The sequence below is a fragment of the Papaver somniferum genome, unplaced genomic scaffold (genome assembly GCF_003573695.1).
Source record: "Papaver somniferum cultivar HN1 unplaced genomic scaffold, ASM357369v1 unplaced-scaffold_123, whole genome shotgun sequence".
Classification (NCBI taxonomy): domain Eukaryota; kingdom Viridiplantae; phylum Streptophyta; class Magnoliopsida; order Ranunculales; family Papaveraceae; genus Papaver; species Papaver somniferum.
Window position 1 is genome coordinate 4,965,901 of NW_020621381.1, and position 21,667 is coordinate 4,987,567.

The 21,667-nt window shown below is 37.0% G+C and overlaps 1 protein-coding gene across 1 annotated transcript; it reads right to left on the minus strand.

Moving 5' to 3' along the window:
* Nucleotides 1–8,537: 8,537 nt before the first annotated feature.
* LOC113331056 lies at nt 8,538–9,350 on the minus strand. Its single transcript, XM_026577840.1, has one exon. It carries the CDS (start codon nt 9,348–9,350, stop codon nt 8,538–8,540), a length of 813 nt encoding a protein of 270 aa, XP_026433625.1.
* Nucleotides 9,351–21,667: the final 12,317 nt, after the last annotated feature.

The following is a 21,667-nucleotide window of genomic DNA, read 5'->3' on the forward strand; positions in this document are numbered from 1 at the left end:
AGGGCATGGCCGGCCGGCTAGTGACCACGGTCCCGTGACACGTTTCCTAATTTTATGTAACTTTTGTATAATTTCCTTGATGTGAAGGAAATACCACGAATTGAAGGGATTTTCTCAAACGAAAGGATTTTCATGGGATCAAGGAAAATAATAAAATATGATAAAATAAAGGAAAGGGCGTGGGACCGGACGGCCGATGGGCTTGGTCCCCTTAGACGCCTCCTTAAATATTTTATTATTATTATTTTCTCCATGGTTTCATTGTTCCTTCGTGTTTTGGAATGCTCGTTCGTACATTCAGGTGCTCGTTAGTGCATTTATTGCTAAATACATTTGCACCATTTTCTCGGGGCTTACTCTATGGTGGCTCAGATGCCTGTACGTTGAATATTTATTACTAACCCGTGGAATTCTGCTGGGAATAACCATAAATTGAAGTAATAAAATATTATGTGGTGTGCAGAGTATTTTTCTAGGAATTCAATTGATGAATCTTGCGACTAGAAATAATTAATTGGTGGATCTATACTATCAGGCATGTTGTCTACTAGTGAGTAATACATCTAGGAGACGTCCAATCATTTCGATTCTTTACAGAGGTGATTATTGAAATTGCTCAGTATTTCTGAGATATGTCGTTGCCTCAGCTGAGAGACTACACATCTACATATACTCTGAGAGACAGTATTCTCAGTCAGAGATTCTTGTGGCATGAGCTTTCATGCTTCGATGAGAGACATGAGCCTCAATATTCTTCTGATTGCTGGATCATGAGCATGTATAATTATGGTTTTACGATTTTAGCCTTTGTCGAAAATCCACCATCTACAGTGGGGATGATCAGTCCCATTGACTAACCGCCGTCCTAGACGGTCTTTCGGATTTTCACTCGTTAGTGGGGTGCCACTTAGGACATAAAAACTCATAATACTTGAACAAGCTCAACTCGGTTCGCAAAAGTAACTGGTTTGGCAGTTACTAACACTTCCCGCACAAAGTTGGCATACTCTCTGACTTTAAGTTTTCCATAAAAGGAAGTACTCGCTTGACGAGTCCATCACTCACAGTCCCTAGAGTTTTCTCGGAACTTGCTCTGATACCAACTGTGACGGACCATAAAATCACACCTGACGCCATTATTATTCTACTGACCGGGACTTAAAGCTAGGGAAATGCACGTCTATTTTCCCTTGCAAGCATGCTCGTGGAGCATGATGCATATGCAGCTAAATTAGCTTCCACACCGTTCCAACTTACCCTTGTTCCGCAAAGGGTTTATTAAGAAAACAAAAACTTTCTTAAAACGGGAAAAACGACCTTTTGAGACCCTAAACGATGGAATTTGGCTAAAATACCGTGATTCCTAGATCACGTCTTGATCGTTGGGTCGTCGTTTCCAATCAAGTTAGACCCGTCTTGAGATAAATTACGACGCTGGGGTTTCCTCAACGTAGGAAATTCAGTGATGAATTTCCTATCTAGCTGAGCGATCGTCATACTACCAAGTCTTGTCCATGACTAAGGCATAAGCCTTGGACTTAGGCATAGGCCGTTCCAATCCTATTTCCATTTCCCTAATACGCTTACCGACTTAGCTTACTCTTTTGGTTATGCCCAATTCTGCAATTGGAGCATATGCCAACTACGTGTATCTTGATAGGAAGTATGAGCATCCCTTTGATGGCATGCAACTAAGCCTCATCAAGCTTGGCCGCAATCATCTCCTCTGTCGAGCTACCGACCCAGATGATATTGAGAGGCCAATGTGCCGCAATCATCACTCAAATAGATGATATGAGCGACAAAGTGTTGGACCGGCAATGCCGAAACTTATTTCGACTGCCTACGTACCCTTCCCTACTCTAAAGGGATCAAGCACAGACCGTAGTTCATCCTCGAAGGGATAACAACTTGAACCAACTCGTTTGCAAGGCCGTGTCCAAGCATTAGTGGCAATGGCCTAGTCCGTGTAGGTCGTTCCGTCAAACTGCACAAAGGTTGCAAATTATCGGGTCCGCGACATGCCATAGTAATGCCTTTGCATCATATTCCCCATTGGAAAGGCTAGGAAACTATAAATATGGCTTACACATCATTTATACTCTTTCATCTAAGCTATGAAGCTTACTTGGTGCATGGTCCGCATATGCACCTTCTACCAACTACCCCTCCCTATATATATTAACTTGCAATTTCTAAAACTTTGGAAAGGGGAGAAAAATGACTTCACCAAGTCCCAAGGCCAAGCCGTTGCCATGTATTTCTGAATAACCGGCAATGATTGCTGAGTTTACTTCTGTGTTGCATAATGATTGCGCAACATCACCTGGACGGCCTTCACTAGCCTATTGCACAATGATTGCGCACCACTCGTTATGTCTGTTGCAGAATGATTATGCACCACTCGTTCTGGTAGTTGCACAATGATTGTGCAACATTCACTCTGTCAGCCCTCTCTGGCCTGATGTACAATGATTGTGCAATATTGGCTCTAGGCCAGTGTTCCTCTTAACACAAAAAAAGCTTGAGATGAAGCTTTATCTCATGCCATGGTGCATCTCCGAGCATGCGCCATGCTAAAAATCCGGGGTGTTACAGCTATGCTCTAATAGTTACTGCTGAACGGGGTCGCAACAGGCTTTTACGGTTGCTAAACACCCTGTTGCAAATTTCAGCAACAACATAAGCTCTGTTGCGAATCTCAACCAGCGACGAAGGTATTCAACAACGCCTGTCGTTGCTAATTTTTTTGTTCGCAACAGTGACACGTTGTTGCGAAAAAATTTGGCAACAAAAAAAAAAGGCTCAGAAGAAGCCATGCCTTTGAATCTAAGACGCACAACTCCATTCCAAGTCATAAGGCTCCATTCTAAGCGAGGCTCCCCTATTACGATTTTAATCTAAAATTATGCACATCCATTGAATTTATAGACTTCATATACACAATAATTACAAACACAACAACAATAATTCTCATTTGAGTATATCTGTTAACTTAATAATTATATAAGAGGAATCTTACAAAATGTTTTAAAGGAAAAGGAACTCTATGTTGGATGTCTCTAAGAGAAAAGAAATAAAGTTGTAACACAAAAATACATGAAGTACTACCTGCTCATCCAAATACTGTTCCAAGAAACTGAATTTTGACCTTTATCCTTCACTTTCTTCATTCTCCCAACACAAGACCTGATTTTTTTTAATAGCGATCAGAACATAGAACTGCAGCACGCGTCAAATTCCAGGTACAAATAAATGTCTAAAATCTCTCATATGGAAATGAGTCAGCATTACAGACAAATCTATCAATATTTTCAGGTTCAAGACATTACGGAACCGCTCTTCATACGAACTGGCGATTAAATACCTACTCAAATCAAAACTACTTAATTGTAAGCTACTAAACTGAAACACTAAAAGCACTACAGAACATGATAAATGCAAAATTTGTACAACAAAATTATTAATTTTATAGACTCTTATAGAACATATGAAACAGTTAAGAAAAATCAATAGTTGTAAGAAAACTGACAACTCTGTACTTATAAAATGTGAGACGATAAACTACAATGAAGATTTGTGACTTACAACTATATTACTAACAGATTTGTCGTTTCATAGGATAGATACTCTGTCACCATTTTTTTTCTTAATTTCTTCGTTATGGCCCAGCTTATGCCAATTCATATTATCGCATCGGTGTATAAAAAATCAAGTTAAGGTAACACAGTATACCTGTGAGACATGGTATGCGGGACCATTAGTCAATGAGAATATGATGAAGCCCTTGGAGTGCTCAACTTTACCCACGATCCCATGAAAGATAATGAAAAGGAAACAAAATGAAAAGTACAGAAAATAGGTATGGCATTTTTAGCCAACAAACTTCAGATAAGAAGCATAGAAAACAGTCATGGCATGTCTAACTATCAATCTTTAGAAGATCATTGTTGAACTTACCTGAGTCTGGCCTAGTATAGCGCTGCTTAAGCTCGTTTCCACCCTCCTGCCAAGGTTCATTTCTGGAAACACTAAAAATACTTTGATTCGTAACTTCAAATTGGTCGATTTCGACTGCTGTGAACTCCATAATTTTTACCTAATGAAAATTAATGAAACTTAAAGGGGTAAGAATACAAATGCAGACTCTCATTTTCAAACAGGAGACCAGCATATATCCAAACAAAATACCATGAGAAATACATCACTTGAAGTCAAAATACTTTTACTTCTATAATTTTTAGAATTTACAGTAAACAGCTACATATCGAAACGAGGAGATAACAACTCCTTTGTAGATAAACCAACAGACAGATGGACCCAAGCACCACTTCGGATGACTATATGGACCAACTTTACTATGTCAACCTCTAGCACTTATATTGTCCACAAATTATCCACCTAGATCCCGCTTTGATGTAGGGTGATTAACTACTTAAATCAATATGTGAAGACTATTCTTATACTCTAATCACCAAATCACAGGCCATAAAAGACCCAAAAACTATAGTAGATGAAGATAAAATCAAATTTTTCATATTCAAGCCAAGAACCTAATTTATAAATATCGTCATTAAAAAAATCAATTCAAATCCATGATTTCCAATAATTTAAGACTATATAATAACTCAATGAATAAGATTCAAAATGTACAGATTCAAGAAGATTTCAACTTCAATTATGCTGTAACTCAGCTACAACTCTCATAAATCATAATTGAAACAAACCCAACTATCTAGAAACATATTTGATTAAACTTATTCTCAAAATCATCAAAAGACAACATTGGAATCTCAATTGAACAAATCTAAAGAAATATAAAAAAGAGAATAATACTCGGTTAATGATGGGATTATCAAAATGATCTCTTTTGACCATATTACCAAGCATTGCAAACATAGTGAAAGTAAGAATACCAACCAAAATCTTCCTTGGATTTATAGCCATTTTCTCTTCTCCTTCTGTTGAAAGATAGAAAATACATCATATAAGGAGCTTCAAATATGGACGTCAGCCCCTGAGAAATCACAAAAAACCCTAAATTAAATTTCACAGATCATATAATATCAACACCTCAAATAAAACCAAAATCAATTCAAAAACAAAAAACAACAAACCTAGATGATTAGCACAGATCTTGAGATTGTCTCATTATCAAAGGAACTTTCTCAGTATGTTTATTATGTTTAAGAAGCTTCAAAGTTCCATGTTTATCAGATCGATACACTTTTTGTTTTTTACACAAAATCAACAACAAAAATCAAATCAATAATAAAAAAAAAGTCAAATTGAATCGAATGGAAAACTAAAACACCGAGATTAAGTGAAAAACCATTCACAATCGAAAAATTAAACAAAAACCAAAATCTCACAGAAACCACAACATAAAACGAACCAAGATCGATACACTTTTTCTTCATAGAAGATCCTGTGAATACCAATTATTCTGCTCAAAGATGGCCGGTCGCGACTCTTTTAAGACCGTGGATTCTGCGACTAACCAAAACACGATCTATACAACTATGCTTCATGTGCATCGATTATTTTGAAATGCTTGCTTAAGCGATGCTTTACAAGCATCGATTACAAACGATATTTTATAAATATCTATTTCACAAATAATTAAATTATTTAACCTAAAAGCATTGCATGCTATTTTTTGTGGCAAGTCTCACGACTTGACTTGTCATATATGATTACGTGCCGCGTAGCTTGCGCGTGATTGGTCGAAATAGTTAGGTCTTGCTAGCAAGACCCACTCAGCAACTACCATGTAGGATTTGCTCCGTTCCTATGTAACTTGCTACATATTTTGTAAAATACTCGAGACATCAAAACATGTCATAAACTGGGGGATGTTCATCAGGGTATTGGTCTGGCAGTTTACAACATGCGGCGTGCAGCACGTCCATTATGAGAAAGTGTCAGGAAAGGCGGACAGTTAGTGATAATAGAGAAGTACTGGGTGTAAAACTAACCAGTCTTTCCTTCATAGTAGGGACACGGTTTTCACCACTTTACACGATCCCCACTTCTCCATTACTCAACTACTTCCACTTCCTATGAGATCACTGTGTTCGACTATGACTTGTATAAATAGGTTTTCAATCTATTTCAACTAACAACATTGGTTATCAATGCAAGTATTCCAAAATCATCCAGGATTCATAGCTTACACTTTGCAAGCAAATTCTACGTTTTGATACAAGTCATAAAACTACACTTTACAGAATTCATCATTCTGATCTCAACACCTTCTCTGCTTTCCTCCCTTAGATCAACCATTCTCCTTCATTTGGTGACAGAAGCAAGACTTGAACGACCATTTCCTGATTTAGGCTAGGATTATACATATTGATCTCTCGAATCTAAAAGTACTCATGTGCAATACATTTGTATAGGGTTTAGATTCTTTTCTCCTCGACGCACCCAATTTACTATTTTCAGCAGAATCAGTGTTTACCCTACTATAAATTGGCGACCACAGTGGGAGATTGATCTCCCGGTTGCAAACATCAATTTTCCAAAAAACTTGTCAATTTTCTAAATTCCAAACTGGTTGAGATTGGTTTGGATTCAGAAACTCTTAGATCACAATACGATTCATCTTTCTACAATCAACAAGCAATTCTTGTCCATTAAGTTATGGCTGGGAATTTTGTCTAATGGCGAAGAATGTGAAGCCGTTTCCACTTTGGAAATCGACTAGGGACTTGTCAGACACAAGGGATCTACCAACGTCTTGAACAAATGAATATGATTTGTTATATTCAAGGAGTGTCTTCCATATGTTGTTCAAATTGCACACCTACATGAGTACATACACTTCAGACTTAACTCTCGGATTTCCTTCCTCGTTGTATCATCACTTCTTATTCCCCATGAGGTATGTACTCACTTTTATTTCCGTAGAAGACAGGGGGCTAATTGCTTGTGGTATTTCCTGCAAACAAGAATTATTTTGGTCTCACACTTCCATAGCGCCAGCATCAACACCTCTCTTGCTAGCACCGTCATTCTACTAGAGCAAGAAGATATTTTTCTTAGATACAAAAACTTGTTAACTATATGACTATTTCAGTTAGCTGATAACCACCTCTAGATCATGCTTATATCTTTCCCGTTGAAAAGTGTCTCAAGAAATAATACAGCTTTGCAGCCAATTTCCACTTTATATAAACCCTCTGATTCTCTCCTTCAGACATCTTCAATCTCAATTATCACCTCCATATAATATTAACGGGCCATCCCACTTCGAGGGATTTGAGTTTTCATTAGAGTATTAGGATATACAAACAGACTTCTGAGTACTCTCTCGGCACCCACAACGCCAGCATCAAGGCGCCTGTCAACACCATCCTCGAAACTTCTGTTTTGTGAACCACATATCCTCTCCTTAGTCGCAGATCAGCTAATGAGACTAGAGTTTGAGTTTTGGAGGTTGAAGAATTCTTTATTTATCGAAATCCTGGATGAAATGACTCTACTAGAAAACTAGATTTATTCTTTTTGATAAGTCAAAAATGTATTAATAAATATCCAAATTTACAGAAGAAGTTTACAAGAAAAGAGGTCTGAAAACCCAAAAACTTGTAAACTATTTGAAACTAAAAATAACTTCTCCAGAAGCCAAAAAAGCTCAAGAGACTCATAACTAAAAGAAGAACAAAGAAACAAAGACAAAATGCCTACATTTCTTCAAAACCTCAAACTCAAGTTTCTCTACCTTTATTTTTCTTCTTTGGAGTCTTCATTCTTTTTAATTGATCCTTTGTCTCCTTGACGTACTCCTTTCTAAAAGAAGAATCCTTTAAATATTTTTGTTGAATATCAAATTTTGTAATTGTACAAAAAAACTCTCGTTCTTCCTTTGTTAACTGAGTAGATAAATTAGCACTCACCTTGGGTTGTGCTTCCTTACCAATATTTGCAAGACCACAATTTACTTGCAAGCCCAAAACGTCTGAGCAAACAGAGTCCGTGTACTTTACAGCCTCTTCACGAACAGAATCCAACTGAGTTTGGAAATCCGTATCTTCATTGGAGTCTTGTAATACACTAAACTTGTTCGGAGATAACACTCCAGAACTATTTAGTTTACCTAATGAAAAATTCTTATGAGCTTTCTTAGCTCTCTCCATATCATCACGTGCCTTCAGCAATTCTAAATCCTGTTCGATTTGTATTCCTAGCTCCAAAGCATTACACTCATCAGCACTTAGTTCAATACCCTGATCAACTTTAGCCTTGAGACATGTAATATTATTCATAATGTTATCTAGATTAACATCCACAGGAATTTGTTACACAGCATTAGTTGGCCTGCCATGTTCATCTTGCGTCTTGGATTGCATAAACACCTTGTTTACAAGGTTATCCGAACTGGATGCAACTTGAGTAAACTCATCAGCAGTGCTTTGTACAACGTGTCGCACTTTCTGCCAATTATTTCCAATAGCTGCATCATTCTCAACTTCTTTGATAGAAGATTCAGAGTTACATACCTTTCTCCATTGTTGTTTTGGAGGACCTTTAGCCTATTGTTTAGCACGCTTCTTTTTCCTGCAATCCACATCCATATGACCAATGATTTTACACTGTGAACAGAACTTTGGATGTTTTGGAATGTCAATAACCTGCCATAAATCTCTACCACCAGCCGTAACATGAATAGCATCAGTAGCTTCATGTTCAGAAAAATCAATATCTGTGAGAACAGCTGCAAAGTGGCCATATTCATGATTTAGAGTTTTTGAATCTACCACAATTGGATTTCCCAGGGATTTACCCATAGCAAGCAATGACTTCTCAACCCACAACTCTATTGGAAACCCAGGAAATCTAGCCCAAACTGTTGCACGAGAAGTAGATTGTTTTTCAGCGTCAAAACCAGGGTACCATTCAATGAGTCGAAGTTGATGATTATCAACCATCCAACCATCTTCATAGAAAACCCTATCTTTATATTCTTGAGACAAAAGCTTGATAATGAAAAACCCACGGTTCAAATGAACAAATTGAACACGTCCTTGCCCTAGTTTCCATTGTTGTTCAAGGGAGTCTTTAACATAGTTAAAATCATAACCCTTGAATTCAATACGACCAATAAAGCTGAAACGCCAAATCTCATAACCCTCAACGAATAAATCTTGAGGTATTTCAACAGCCGGCTTTCCATCTTTTGTTGTAGGATTTGGAAGAGAATTCAAATCCACAGAAGTAATAACATGCGACTTATTATTCATAATCCGTTCAGAAAAAGTTAGGGTTTTGGTACCCTTAACTTTATCCGCATAAGAAACTGCTGAATTAACAGTGTTGACTGGATTCAAATCATGGTTTTCCCTCATTATTGATCATCCAAAGATGATAAACAAAGGAAAAAAGACGAATGATTTAAGTGAACTACTAGGCAACTAGAGGTTTATGCCCGCAGGTCGCCCGAGATAGTCTTACTAATTACGCGTCTTGGTTTTCTGCTTCGCCAAGAAGGTGGTTTCCACTTATTTATTCTAGAAGTTGTGGGGAAGAGAGGGACCGAGAATTCAAGATTCTTCGTAATGGCTATTGGTAAGTAATATGGGGAATACAATAAATGGGTGACATAACTAGTAGCTCTTTTCCCACGGAAAGATGTGACTGAATCTACTATTCAAACGACAAATTAATATGACATCCCTTTCTACCAGGGCCGCCTTCCCTAGCATAGATTGTTGGAAGAGATGCTTGCCTTGGTCAACGGAAGCCACCGACCTTGGAACTTAGCTTGTTTCTTTCAAGTACTTTAACTGGATTCCTTTTTCTTACAAGTTTTGTAATAGTGTGAAGTGAGCTCGTAATACCCCCCCACATAAGCTTTTGAGCATGAAGCTATATCGAGTAAGATCATTATTGTTTAACAAGGAACTCAACCGACCTAGTTTTTTTGATTGAATTCCCGATTGGAAGAGATCTAGTCTTGTTTGAACATCAAGGTCATATACATATATATTTAACACATAAACGTCCAACTTAGCGTTTACATTTCACTTCTCATTTGAGATAGTCTGATCAAAGAAATAGATATGAAAGAGATTAGAACCCTAAGCAAGACCTTCTCGAGTTCGGAAGCTTGTAGTAGTAGTCTCAATTCCTTTCCATGTTGGAAATTCAAATGAAGTTCAGTAAGTTTCTTGGATAACTTCTTAGGATAAGAAAATATTATACTATGATAGTTATAGATTTAATTCCAACATAGAACTCAGAAAGAGGGAGATGCACAAACAGAGTTATTTTAGTTAGTAGCACTGGTCATACCATTACAAGTACAACAAACCTAGCTTGGATGAGGATTCCATAGTGTGTTGTGACTCCACATCCAAATAAGGGTGATTAAAAGACATATGGGAAGTACATTAAATTATATGTATAAGCCTTAAAGACTTCCCAACCTCCTAAAAGCAGATAGATTAGTACACGGACACTCAAGGTAAGTGAATTCTCTTTCCGTAAAGTCGAGCTATCTTCTCTTGGAAGTCTTCATATCGGTGAGAAGGTTGTTTACAAACTCATGTGTCCTACAAGGTTGTTTACTAGGACTTGGCTGGATATTTCTTGGATCATCATGCGATTGCCCTAGGTTTACATACTTCCACTTGCAAGGGCAAATTTAGAACATTCCCTCTCCGCGTTCCCATAGTCTCTTTAATTAGTGTGCGTGACTGACCTCCAAACCCTCCATATGGGTTAGTCAGGTCTACACGTTAGTCATCGCCAAGTTATACTAAAGAAAATTTGGATCTTACTGGATCATAAAGTGCTATATTTCATGGTATCGTAACCAGTTCATCACGTGCGGAGTATGCTTCTTTGTCTGTTATTGGATTAGCTTGATATTTTTCGTTGTTAAGTGATAGGTCTGGGTTAGCCGGTAGATGTAGAAAATATCTGGATTCAGAGTCAGTTGGTGAAGGAGCTGCTGTTGGATGTGGATCAAGTTGGGTTACATCAGCTGGGCTTAGAAACAGATAAGAAAAGTGGGGATTCGGCTAGGATAGTTACTCGGTCTAGTTTAGAATGTACAATGTCAGAATTGGCTAGGTATAATGAAGAAAGCACTATGTCATATTGGACAGTAGATGCTGAATTGAATGATGATAGTTCAGAAAAATTTGTTAGTATATTAGCTTCAAGACCAGATTCTGAAGTCAAAAGTGTAGGAACTCGTTAAAAAGGGCTCTGAAAGAGCACGAGAAAGTCATTATACTTAGCCCATATTGATTCAATATGATTTGGTCTTGCAACTGGAGCCCCCGCTGGAGTGATACTGAGAGTGGTTCGTCTTCCTCTCCACTTCATCCATTGTCCAACCCCTTCCTGCGGTGATATATTTCTTTGAAAGATCTAGTCGGAGAAAGCAGTAAGCAATTGGGCTCTCATATATTGGCCAAAGGCAGGGAATACCTTCACAAGCAGTAAAGGCTGCCAACGAAGTGGAAAAACCAGAAGTATTTGAAAACCAATCCAATTCAGTTTATAGAGTAAAGGAAGCACGCTTGCAAGAGAGATTCCATCATCTTATAGCCGAGCCACGGAACACAGGATAAAGTCTTTGGGTTTGGGTAGTCAGAGACTGACACAATATGAAAGAATGAGAGCTATAGCCAATAGGCTCGAGTCTTTTGACTCTTCGTATTCGTTGTTGAAGCTAGCGAGGTCATGAAGGGACGAGCAGACTATTTTTATTGCTTCCAACCGGGACGATTGATTCTAACTGTCCGGGTTGTTGAAGTGAGATACGAAAGGGAGAATGCGTGGTGAGAAAGACTCTTCCGCTCCTGCTTTTAGCTAGTTACTTTGGAGTTTCTGCACAACACTAAAGATAAGTGTAGAAAAAGGGGCCTACCGAGGGCATGGAATCATTCATTTGTCAGTCAGAATATTTCCACTTTTCTTACTTTTGCTGGTGTGGGACGAGCTTCGCTCTCCCTCTTTATTTTGTTGCTCAATCACTCATTTAATTTGTCCACTTGGACTGAAAGAATTCATTTTCAATTGAAGCATACCGAAGGCGCCATCTCACTAGGGATATTGATGTTGACTAAAGACCTACTTTTTTTATTAGATGCTAGCAAATCACCAGATCGTAGGAGGATTGACAAGTTTCAGGCTTAGAATTCTACGTGCGACGTTCGTAGTCTAAAACGGGTTTAAATAATTTTCTCATATAGAATCCTATCAACGAGACTCATTATCGTGCGTTTTTGTGCTCTTTCCTCACTCTTTCGGTCATATGGGCCACTAAAGCTATCTTCTTTACAAGGTGCACATTAGACCAGCCTGTATGAAATGACCTGCCGAGCCTTATTATTGATCTCTATGCCGAGCTGACTAGTTGAAATGAAAAAGTAGCCTTGGAATACGATGGCTTTATCTAAAAATCATTAATAAGAATTCCGTTGATTAATGCCGGTCCCTCTCTATAGGAACTTAATTCTTCCTAACCCGTCATTTTCACTCTTTTTCCTATTCATAGCTCGTTTAATTAATATTCTCGCTTCGTCCAATGCTTCCGCAGCTCCTTGAATTACAAAGTTCATACTTTTGATGCCTTCAGTTGCCTGCTTAGTTTCTCTACTTGTCGGGGCGCTTGTCCTACTTGCCGTTGGCCTAAGAACCTTATATTTTAATTGACGAGCAGAGTCCTCTCTCTCTAAAAGAGCTTTTTTAATACTTTAAACTTCGCTTTTGCCTCCCTTCCTATCCAATTTAATCATCTTTTATCGTAGAATAAGATAGGTCTTTGCGCTAGCAGGCCAAGGATAACCATTAGGTTCTTCGGTTAATTGGAAAAAGAAGTATTGACAAGAAATTATCTTTGATTACGATGAAAAGAAAGACTCTCAAATAGACCGAGATCCAACTACGGCTCATTTCTTGGTGAACATAATTTTCCATCATTTCTTCTCTTCCTGCATTTATGTGTCAGAATAAAGAGAGGTTCAGTAGGGAAATGAAAGAGACGAGAATCAACGGAAGCATGGGTTAGCTGACTTCAAAGGTGCTTTGAGGACTCACTCGTGACTACGAAGTGATGGTACAGAATTAGATGATGTTATACTTTGTAAACCCCAACTTACTTTTTAAAGTAAGGGAGAAACTCACTTTCTTGTCCTACAAGTAGGTCCGGAGATTCAAAGGAACTCGACCATAGAGGCCTCTCCTTTTAGTCGAGTAAGACAAATCTACTTAACCCATCTAGGTTATTTACTTACTAATTATACATATAGATTCATCCCCTCCTCGAGCTTAGATTGCTCAAGCTTACTTCATATTCATATACATCCCCACCAATTCATGGAGACAAATGGGAATAACCAAACCACGTCTACAAAATTCCAATACCATCCAGTTGCTTCAAAGCCAACATGATGCTCCTTGGTTAGATGACAAAGATATTGGCGAACACCACACATGATCGAGAAGATAGTTGATGCATGTCGTAGGTGCTCAAATTAATTCACTTGTATTCTACTTTACTAATGAATAATATAGTAGTAAATAAGGTTCGCTCCCACGAAGAGCAGGGAGTTTTAGTTGTCAAAAGTGTCACAATGGGGTTTTTGCTTTGGATTAAAGCAAAATCAAACCAATTAAAAATAATTAAGTTGCAAGCAATAGAGAGAAATATGTGTTAGATCACTGCTTGGTCGAACTCGCAAGCGTTGCTATCTCAAGCTTGTTTGTCAAGTTTAGTTTCCAAAACTATAAATCTTGATTTGTAGTCTACTTATAGCTAAGTCTCGGACTAGGATAGTAAGTGTAGTTGAGCTCTATACTCCACGGCGTTCATCATGCAAAGACGAAGAACTACTCAAGGAACTGGTGGAACTTCATCGACAAAAAGATATGTGGAGACTTGAACTTATATATCACTCAAAAGTCTATCTATTCTATCTCCTATATTGACACAAAAGTCGTATTGCTATATAGACTTCGATTATACACATTTGCTATCTCGAGCCGAGTTTATCTCGCTTATCTATTTCTCGAAATATGTGTTGGTAAGCTTTCGCTTTGTCCAAGTTCATCTTTACTCGTGACGAAAGTCATGTTGAATATTTCAATAACTTGAAAATCGCTTTGATGAAAAATAGTTTGTGAATAACAACTATATAGCATCCTCTAAGAAAGTTTCAATGATTGAAATTAGAGTTTAGAACATGTAACCATCTTTGGATATAATCATAGTGCGTACTGGCGGTTGTTGGAAATCCGGGACAGTATGCGTATCCGTACGCGTACTGGCAGAAAGTTCACGTCCGTGAATTTCTGCTGGAGTTTGGAAGTGAAAACAAACTCAATCCGGTTACTTAAGTACGCGTACCTGTTCTCATACTTACGTAAGTTACTTTCTAAAATCGATTTGTTCATGAACTAAAACATTTATACATATTCAGGAATGCAATCTTTGCAAACAGTGGCTATAATGTTCATGAATCGATTCGAGTGAATCAAAAGCGATTTTTCTTCGATTTTGTCTTGTATACTTCTGTGAGATCTAAGAAATTGAACAACTCTCTAACTAGTTCATTTGAGTCATTTGAAATAGTTATGGTGAAGATGAATAAGGTTGATATGAAAGTGCTCATATGGCTAACCATTGGTTAACTATTGTTGAACCAACTAGGTGTACACGTTTAGGTACGGTTACTCAAACCTAAATGAAGTTACATTTCATTTGTGTATAACAAGATAAGTTCGATCTAACGTTGAAAGATATTAGCTTGAATCTAATCAAATTTTCATCTAATGGTGAATATTGAATGCTTTGTTACCAAGGTAACTTAGATTTCAAACCCTGATTTGGAAACTAAATAAAGTAGAACTCTATCAACTGGGAAACGTAATCCTCACACCTCATGTGTGATACTCGTTGTGTAAGCTAGAGTTGATTCTCATTTAACCTTAGGTTTCTCGAGACCCAGGTTAACGACTTAAAGACTTCATTAGGATTGTGATGCCAGACCCAACTATTTTCTCTGTAGTTGAGTGATCTAATCTTGTTGTTTCTATCGTGATTGAGTACAATCGTAATATTGGCTTGAGATTTATATCTACGATAGGCAAGATAGAAAAGTAGTCACAACATCTTCGTCTTATAGTTTGTGATTCCACAATATCTTGTTTCGCAAGTCGACTAAGATTATTGTGAGGTGATTGATAATTCTAGGATGATCTTCGGGAATATAAATTCGGCATATCAATTGGTTCATGTTCACCTTGATTTATGAAAAGACGGAACAAAACTCGTAGGTATTTCTGTGGGAGACAGATTTATATATTCATGTAGACTTTTCTGTGTGAGACATATTTTTTTATTAGAGTCTTCAACTATGGGTCTTAGCAACTCTTAGTTGTGGGTGAGATAAACTAAGGGAATCAAGTGTTTAGTATCATACTGGGATCAGAGACGTAAGGAGCGCAACTGTACCTTGGATCAGTGTGATATTGATTGAGGTTCAAGTACAGTCCAGACCAAAGTTAGTTTGTAGTAGGCTAATGTCTGTAGCTGCTTAATACAATGTGTGTTCAATCTGGACTAGGTCCCGGGGTTTTTCTGCATTTGTGGTTTCCTAGTTAACAAACTGGTGTCTGTGTTATTTCTTTTCCGCATTATATTTTGCTATATAATTGAAATATCACAGGTTGTGCGTTGAATCGATCAATTGGTAAATTCAACCTTTGGTTGTTGATTGAAATTGATTAATCCTTGAATATTGGTTTTTGGTACCGTTCAAGTTATTTTTCTTAGATTCAATCGGGCTCGTAAATTCTTGTTTGTTTGATTGCAGATTGAATTAAGAGATTGAGATATAACTCTTTGATATACTTTTCTTAAGATTGAGTCTGACTGTCCAGTTGATTCTCTTGGAAGTATATTGGAGTTAGTCCATACAGATTGCTAAGCGAAATATTGGGTGTGGTTGTTAGACCCCCGATTTTTCAATTGGTATCAGAGCAGGCAAACACTTTTTAAGACCTCATAAGTCTGTGTTTGTAGCGATTTGACTCTATGTACGGCAGTAATATCTCTGATAACGCAACATCAGTTCAGAGTTACTATGATGTGTTTCAAAATCCTGAAACATCTAAGAAATCTCTTGTTTCTGGTTCTTTGACTGAATCTGCCTTCAACTGGGAAAAATCTCTTGATGAACAGTTGGATGATCTTTCAGATGATAATGATTCAGAAGAAGGACAAAGTATTGACGAGGAAGTATCTTAATATATCAAGCTCTTTGAACATGCTTTGAAAGAAAAGAAGTCAATAGGTTGCTTGAGTAAATATTTGGCACCTCTCTGTCAAAAAAACAGAAAGCTGAGAAACTCTTTAAAGGTTATGATTGTGGCTATAAACTCTTACAATCTACCGTTAATGATCGAGAAGAAGATGTTCGCTCAAAAAGGTCTGAATGTGATAATATTCTTCGAAATATCTTTGTGTTGAAAGAAAGACTTGCAGAAGCTGAAGAAAGATATGACTCTCAACAAAACTGTTTTGATGACAGAGAACTCAGTCTTCTCGCCAGAGAAAATTTTTTGGAGACTGATCTCGTTGCTTCCCTTGATAAGGTAAAATCACTGGAAAAGAATCTGAAAAGATTCAATTCTAGCTCTACAAAATTATCTTATATGCTTAGAGCATGTAAAGAACATCGTGATACACGTGGTCTGGGCTATAAAGGAATGGACGCTCCAAGTACTAATAAGCTTACTTTTGTTAGTGCTAATGACAATGTGAAAAACCTTTTACAGCAGCTGATGTTCCTAGGAACAAGGATTATGCACCTTCGAAATCAACTCGCACGAGAACAGTCAAGAACAATTCCTTTAACTACTATTATTGCGTAAATAAAGGACACCTTGAACGGAGATGTCGTTTTCGAATGAGGAATGAAAAACTTCATAACATTCTTGCATGGATGTCTAAAGAAGTAATTAAACTTGTTTCTCATCTGGTTGGATTAGAAGGAATTGTCTGCAATCAAGAGAAATTTTATGATAAGTAATTTCTTGATTACAATTTTGAGACTAGAAACGCCTATAATTGTAGAAGGAAGAACGTCGAATGGACAACTGACTCTTTAAATTACTTTGAGAATAGAAAAAGGCATAGGAGAAAGAAAAAAGGTTCAAGTTCCTTTACTCTCTCTGAAGAAGGCCTTGGACCCAAAGTGTCTACTCCAGACTTCGTTTATATCAATAATCGAGTCTCGGAGCTCAAGACCAGCATAAACCGACTCAAACGGAGCATTAAGAAGGCAAGGAAAGCAGCAGTTTCAGGTATCCCTTGTGATCCTCTGTTTAAATCTCTTTTGACTAATCCTAGTGATTTTTCTGAAAATCTTCATGAAGGAAAGAGAGAAGAAGTCAATACTCTTGATGAGAAAAATGCTCATCAAAATACAACTTGACTGCTCAATGTAGCATTCTTCTTGTAATTGTGGAAGGATGCTCATAATTCTCAATAAGATATTTTTTCTTGAGAAAGTAGTCGTTGTTATATTTTTCTGTTGTTTTTTCTTTTCCCTTTGTGTAATGATGATCATAAAACTGTTGAGTCTTGCTCCAATACTTTACATGATGTAATGTTTTTGATCGTTCACTCTTGAGAATAATTCCTTGTTGATTTCCTTTATTTGTCCAATCAGTTGTTGTTTATCAACAATTATCTTATGTTCTTTTGAACTAAGAATGTCATCAATATGTTTAGAATGGGTCCTTGAGTTCTTCAAGACTTCTTCTAAATTTGGCTCCACTACTCTCTTGGTCGAGTACCAAGTTTGTAACCACAAGTGCACGTACACCTGACCCGCACGGAACATATACGAGTTTTCCTACAGTTTCCTATGAAACACTCATATATATATATATATATATATATATATGTATCATGCTCCTCCTTGATACATACACGTTCCGAAACGTCAAAAAGTTCACCTGAATTTTTGTGTGCACAATGGATGGATGCAACAAGGAAGACAAAGTTGAGAAGGGAAAGACTATCGAGTTTCACGAGAACCCTGTTTTCATAACCTGCTATCATGCTGCTGATCATGAAAACAAACTACCATTTCAGATGACATCACAACTGGTAGGAAATCTTCTTCGGGATTTTGAGATCGTACGTGAACAACTTGGAATTGCAACAAGGAATCTTAAATTTCTGAAAAGTTAACTGAAGAAAGCAACTGATGAGCTCATCCATGTTCAATCTCTGGTTGCTGACCATGCTTAATGTTTTTCGAATTATGTTCTCTAAGAGTTGTTTTGTTTTTGTCTAGGAAACTTCTTATGAGAATTTATTCTTGTGTGTTTAAGAAGGATAACTAGGGTTTGGAATAGCCATTATTGTGATTACACATGATTTCTCCGGAGGGTGCATGGAACTTGCATTTCTCTAGACACTTGAATGAAAGTGAATTACAGGATGTGGCTAATTTACTTCAGCTCATTGGTGATCCTACAACTACAAAAAATGAAGATTCAAGACGATGGAGACCCAGTGATAAGTTTTCAGTGGCTAGTGCTTACTCGACGCTTTAAATAAAGGGCTTATTAAGTTTCCCAGATAAGCAACTCCGTAATTAAAAATGCCTTTGAAAATATCCTTTTTAGTTTGTACTTTATGTTACAGTGGTGCTCCAGCCCTGGATAAGTTGTATGCTGCCGGTTTGATTAAGGATCCCAATTGTCTTCTATGTGGACGCATGGTGGAGTCGAATAAACACTTATTTCTGCATTTTAGTTACGCTTCTGAGGTATGGACTTACTTTCTAAATAGTTTTGGTATCAATTGGGTTTTCTCTGCTGATGTCAAGACTAATCTATGGGAATGGGGAGAAAAAAATACAAAGAAAACCAAAAACATGATTAGGAAGATATGCAGCCTACTTCCTTTTGCTATCTGGTGGTGTATTTGGGATGAACGCAATTCTAGGTTATACAATAATTTAGATAAGTATTCAAATCAAATGATTGCAGATGTTAAATGCTTGTTGTTCAATTGGGATTTAAGTTTTAACATGTTTTCTGGTTGTAATTTATCCAATTTGTTATGTAATTAGGATGTAGTTATGCACACATCCGAGTAACCTTTTGAGTTTTTTATGTCACTATTTTGGTGACTCAAAATTTTTAATTTAATTTTGCCATGTTCTGTCAGAAAAAAAAAACAAACAAGATCTCCTAAACAACTCCTGTGTTTCAGATCTAGGTATTCTCTAGCCTCCTTAATAATCTTCCAGCCTATAATATTTCCATTGCATAATAGACATTTCAAGTTTAAGATTTGATCAGACGGGTTACCCATTTCAGAAACAATGTCACTTTGAAACTTAGAACTTCTATATAGGGCATGACTGTTATTTTCTCCTAAAATTTCTCATGTGTAACTTGAGGTTCCATTATTGTGTTCCTGTGCTTTTTCCAAGTAAATTATCATTCCATCATTCCCTAAAACAGTTTCACCTGAAGTACCATCTTGGTTTTGGGAGTGTGGTGTCATTAAGGTCGATAGTCAATATTTTATACCAATCCAAACAATTTGAACGCCTATAACTTGTTTCGAAGATATAAGACCTGCAGCCCTTGTATGAGAGTTGCTATATCAAGCTTGTTTGTCAAGTTTAGTTGATCAAAACTATATACTTGATTTCTAGTCTACTTATAGTTATGTCTCGGATTAAGATAAAATGTGTGGTTGAGCTTTAGACTTAACGGTGTTCACCAATTTAAGACGAAGATCTAATGAGGAGCTTGGAGGAACTTCATCAACAAAACGTATGTGGAGACTAAAACTTATCTATCACTAAGAAGTCTGTTTTTTTCTATCTTCTAATGAGACTAAGTCGTATAGCTATATAGACTTTTACATTATACAATTTTGATATTTCGATCCGAGTTTATCTCGCTTTTCTATTTCTCGAAATATGTGTTGGAAACTTATTTCTTTAGCTATGTTCATCATATTATTGACGAGTTTAGTTGGAAACAATCTATTTGTTGGAAACCAAATATTAAGTCAAAAGATGATCATGTGAAAATTACCTTGAACATCTTATATGATTTGTGTGAGACAGTCATTTTATGTTATCTCGGGAAGTTTCGTATTGATCATTCGATCACTTGAAAATTACTTGAAGCTAATAGTATGTGTGAGATTACCATTGTCGTCTTCCGAGAATGTTACAATGATTGAAATGAGAGTTTAGAACAATTACCCATGTCTAGATACAACACGGTATGCATACCTAGTATGCGAACTGTATTGTGATGATTCAGGTCCGGAACTCTTGTTTGTGTACCTAGTATGGTTTACCTGAGTTGGGTCTGGAAATAATTGTTTGCATACTTAGTTTACAAACACAATGGTGAAGTTCAAAATTCGGTTATGTATGTTTCTCATACTCATGAACTAAAACGTTTATGATTTAAGGAATGCAATCTTTGCAAACCGTGGCTTAATGTTCATGAATTGATTCTTGTATAAGTAATTTGTACGATTACGAATCAAACCAATTTTGATTCAATTTGTTCACATATATTTCTATGAGATAGTGAACAATTGAACAACTCCATTTGAAACACAATTGGATTCATTTGATTATCTTTCATGATTGGTTGATCATCATATTTGATCCACAAATGTTAGATGAATACGGCTAAAACAAAAGTGTTCATATGGATAACTTCGGTTAACTGTTATTGAGCCAACTCAATATACACGTTTAGGTACGGCAACCCATATCTAAATAAAATATAAGTATATTTCATTTGTGTGTAACAAGCTAAGAACATCTAACAGTGGAGATTGATTGCTTAATTTCTAAGCAGACTTGGCTTGAATCTTAAATCAGGAGGTCATCTAACGGTAAATATGGAATGCTTTGTTACTAAGTTATCTTATCTTTGATTGTAAGCAACCTTGATTTGAAAGTTTATATAAGAGACAACTCTAGCAACTGGAAAACCTAATTCCGGAACTTTCCTGTGTCCTAGTTGCAAACTAGAGTCGAATATCCTTTAACCTAGGTATTTCCAAAACCATTATTAAGTTAACGACTTGAAGACTTCATTTGGGATTCGTGAAGCCAGATGCAACTATGTTATCTGTAGTTGCGTATTCTGATCTTATTTGTTCTAGTGTATTGAGTTTTTATCTTCTCTAAGATTTACTCGAGATTTATCTCCGATAGGTAAAATATAAAAAGTAATCACAACAGTTTTTCGTCTCAGACTCTTGTGATTCCGCAATAACTTTTCCTGTTAATCAGTTGGGTTATATGAGGTGACTAATATTAATAGGCTGCTCTTCGGTAGTATAAGACCGTATTATTAGTTGGTTCCTGTTCACCTTGATCTTTGTATCAAAAGACGGAACAAAAACCGAATAAAGAATAGACATATCTGCAGGAGACAGATTTGTTTATAAGTCTTCGACTTTGGGTCGTAGCAACTCTTAGTTGTGGGTGAGATCAGGTAAGAGAATCAAGTGCGCAGAATCCGTCGTGGTTCTAGAGGCGTAAGGAACGCTATTGTACCTTAATAAGTATGGGACTTGGTTAGGGATCAAATATGGACTAGGTCCCGGGGTTTTTCTGCATTTGCGGTTTCCCCGTTAACA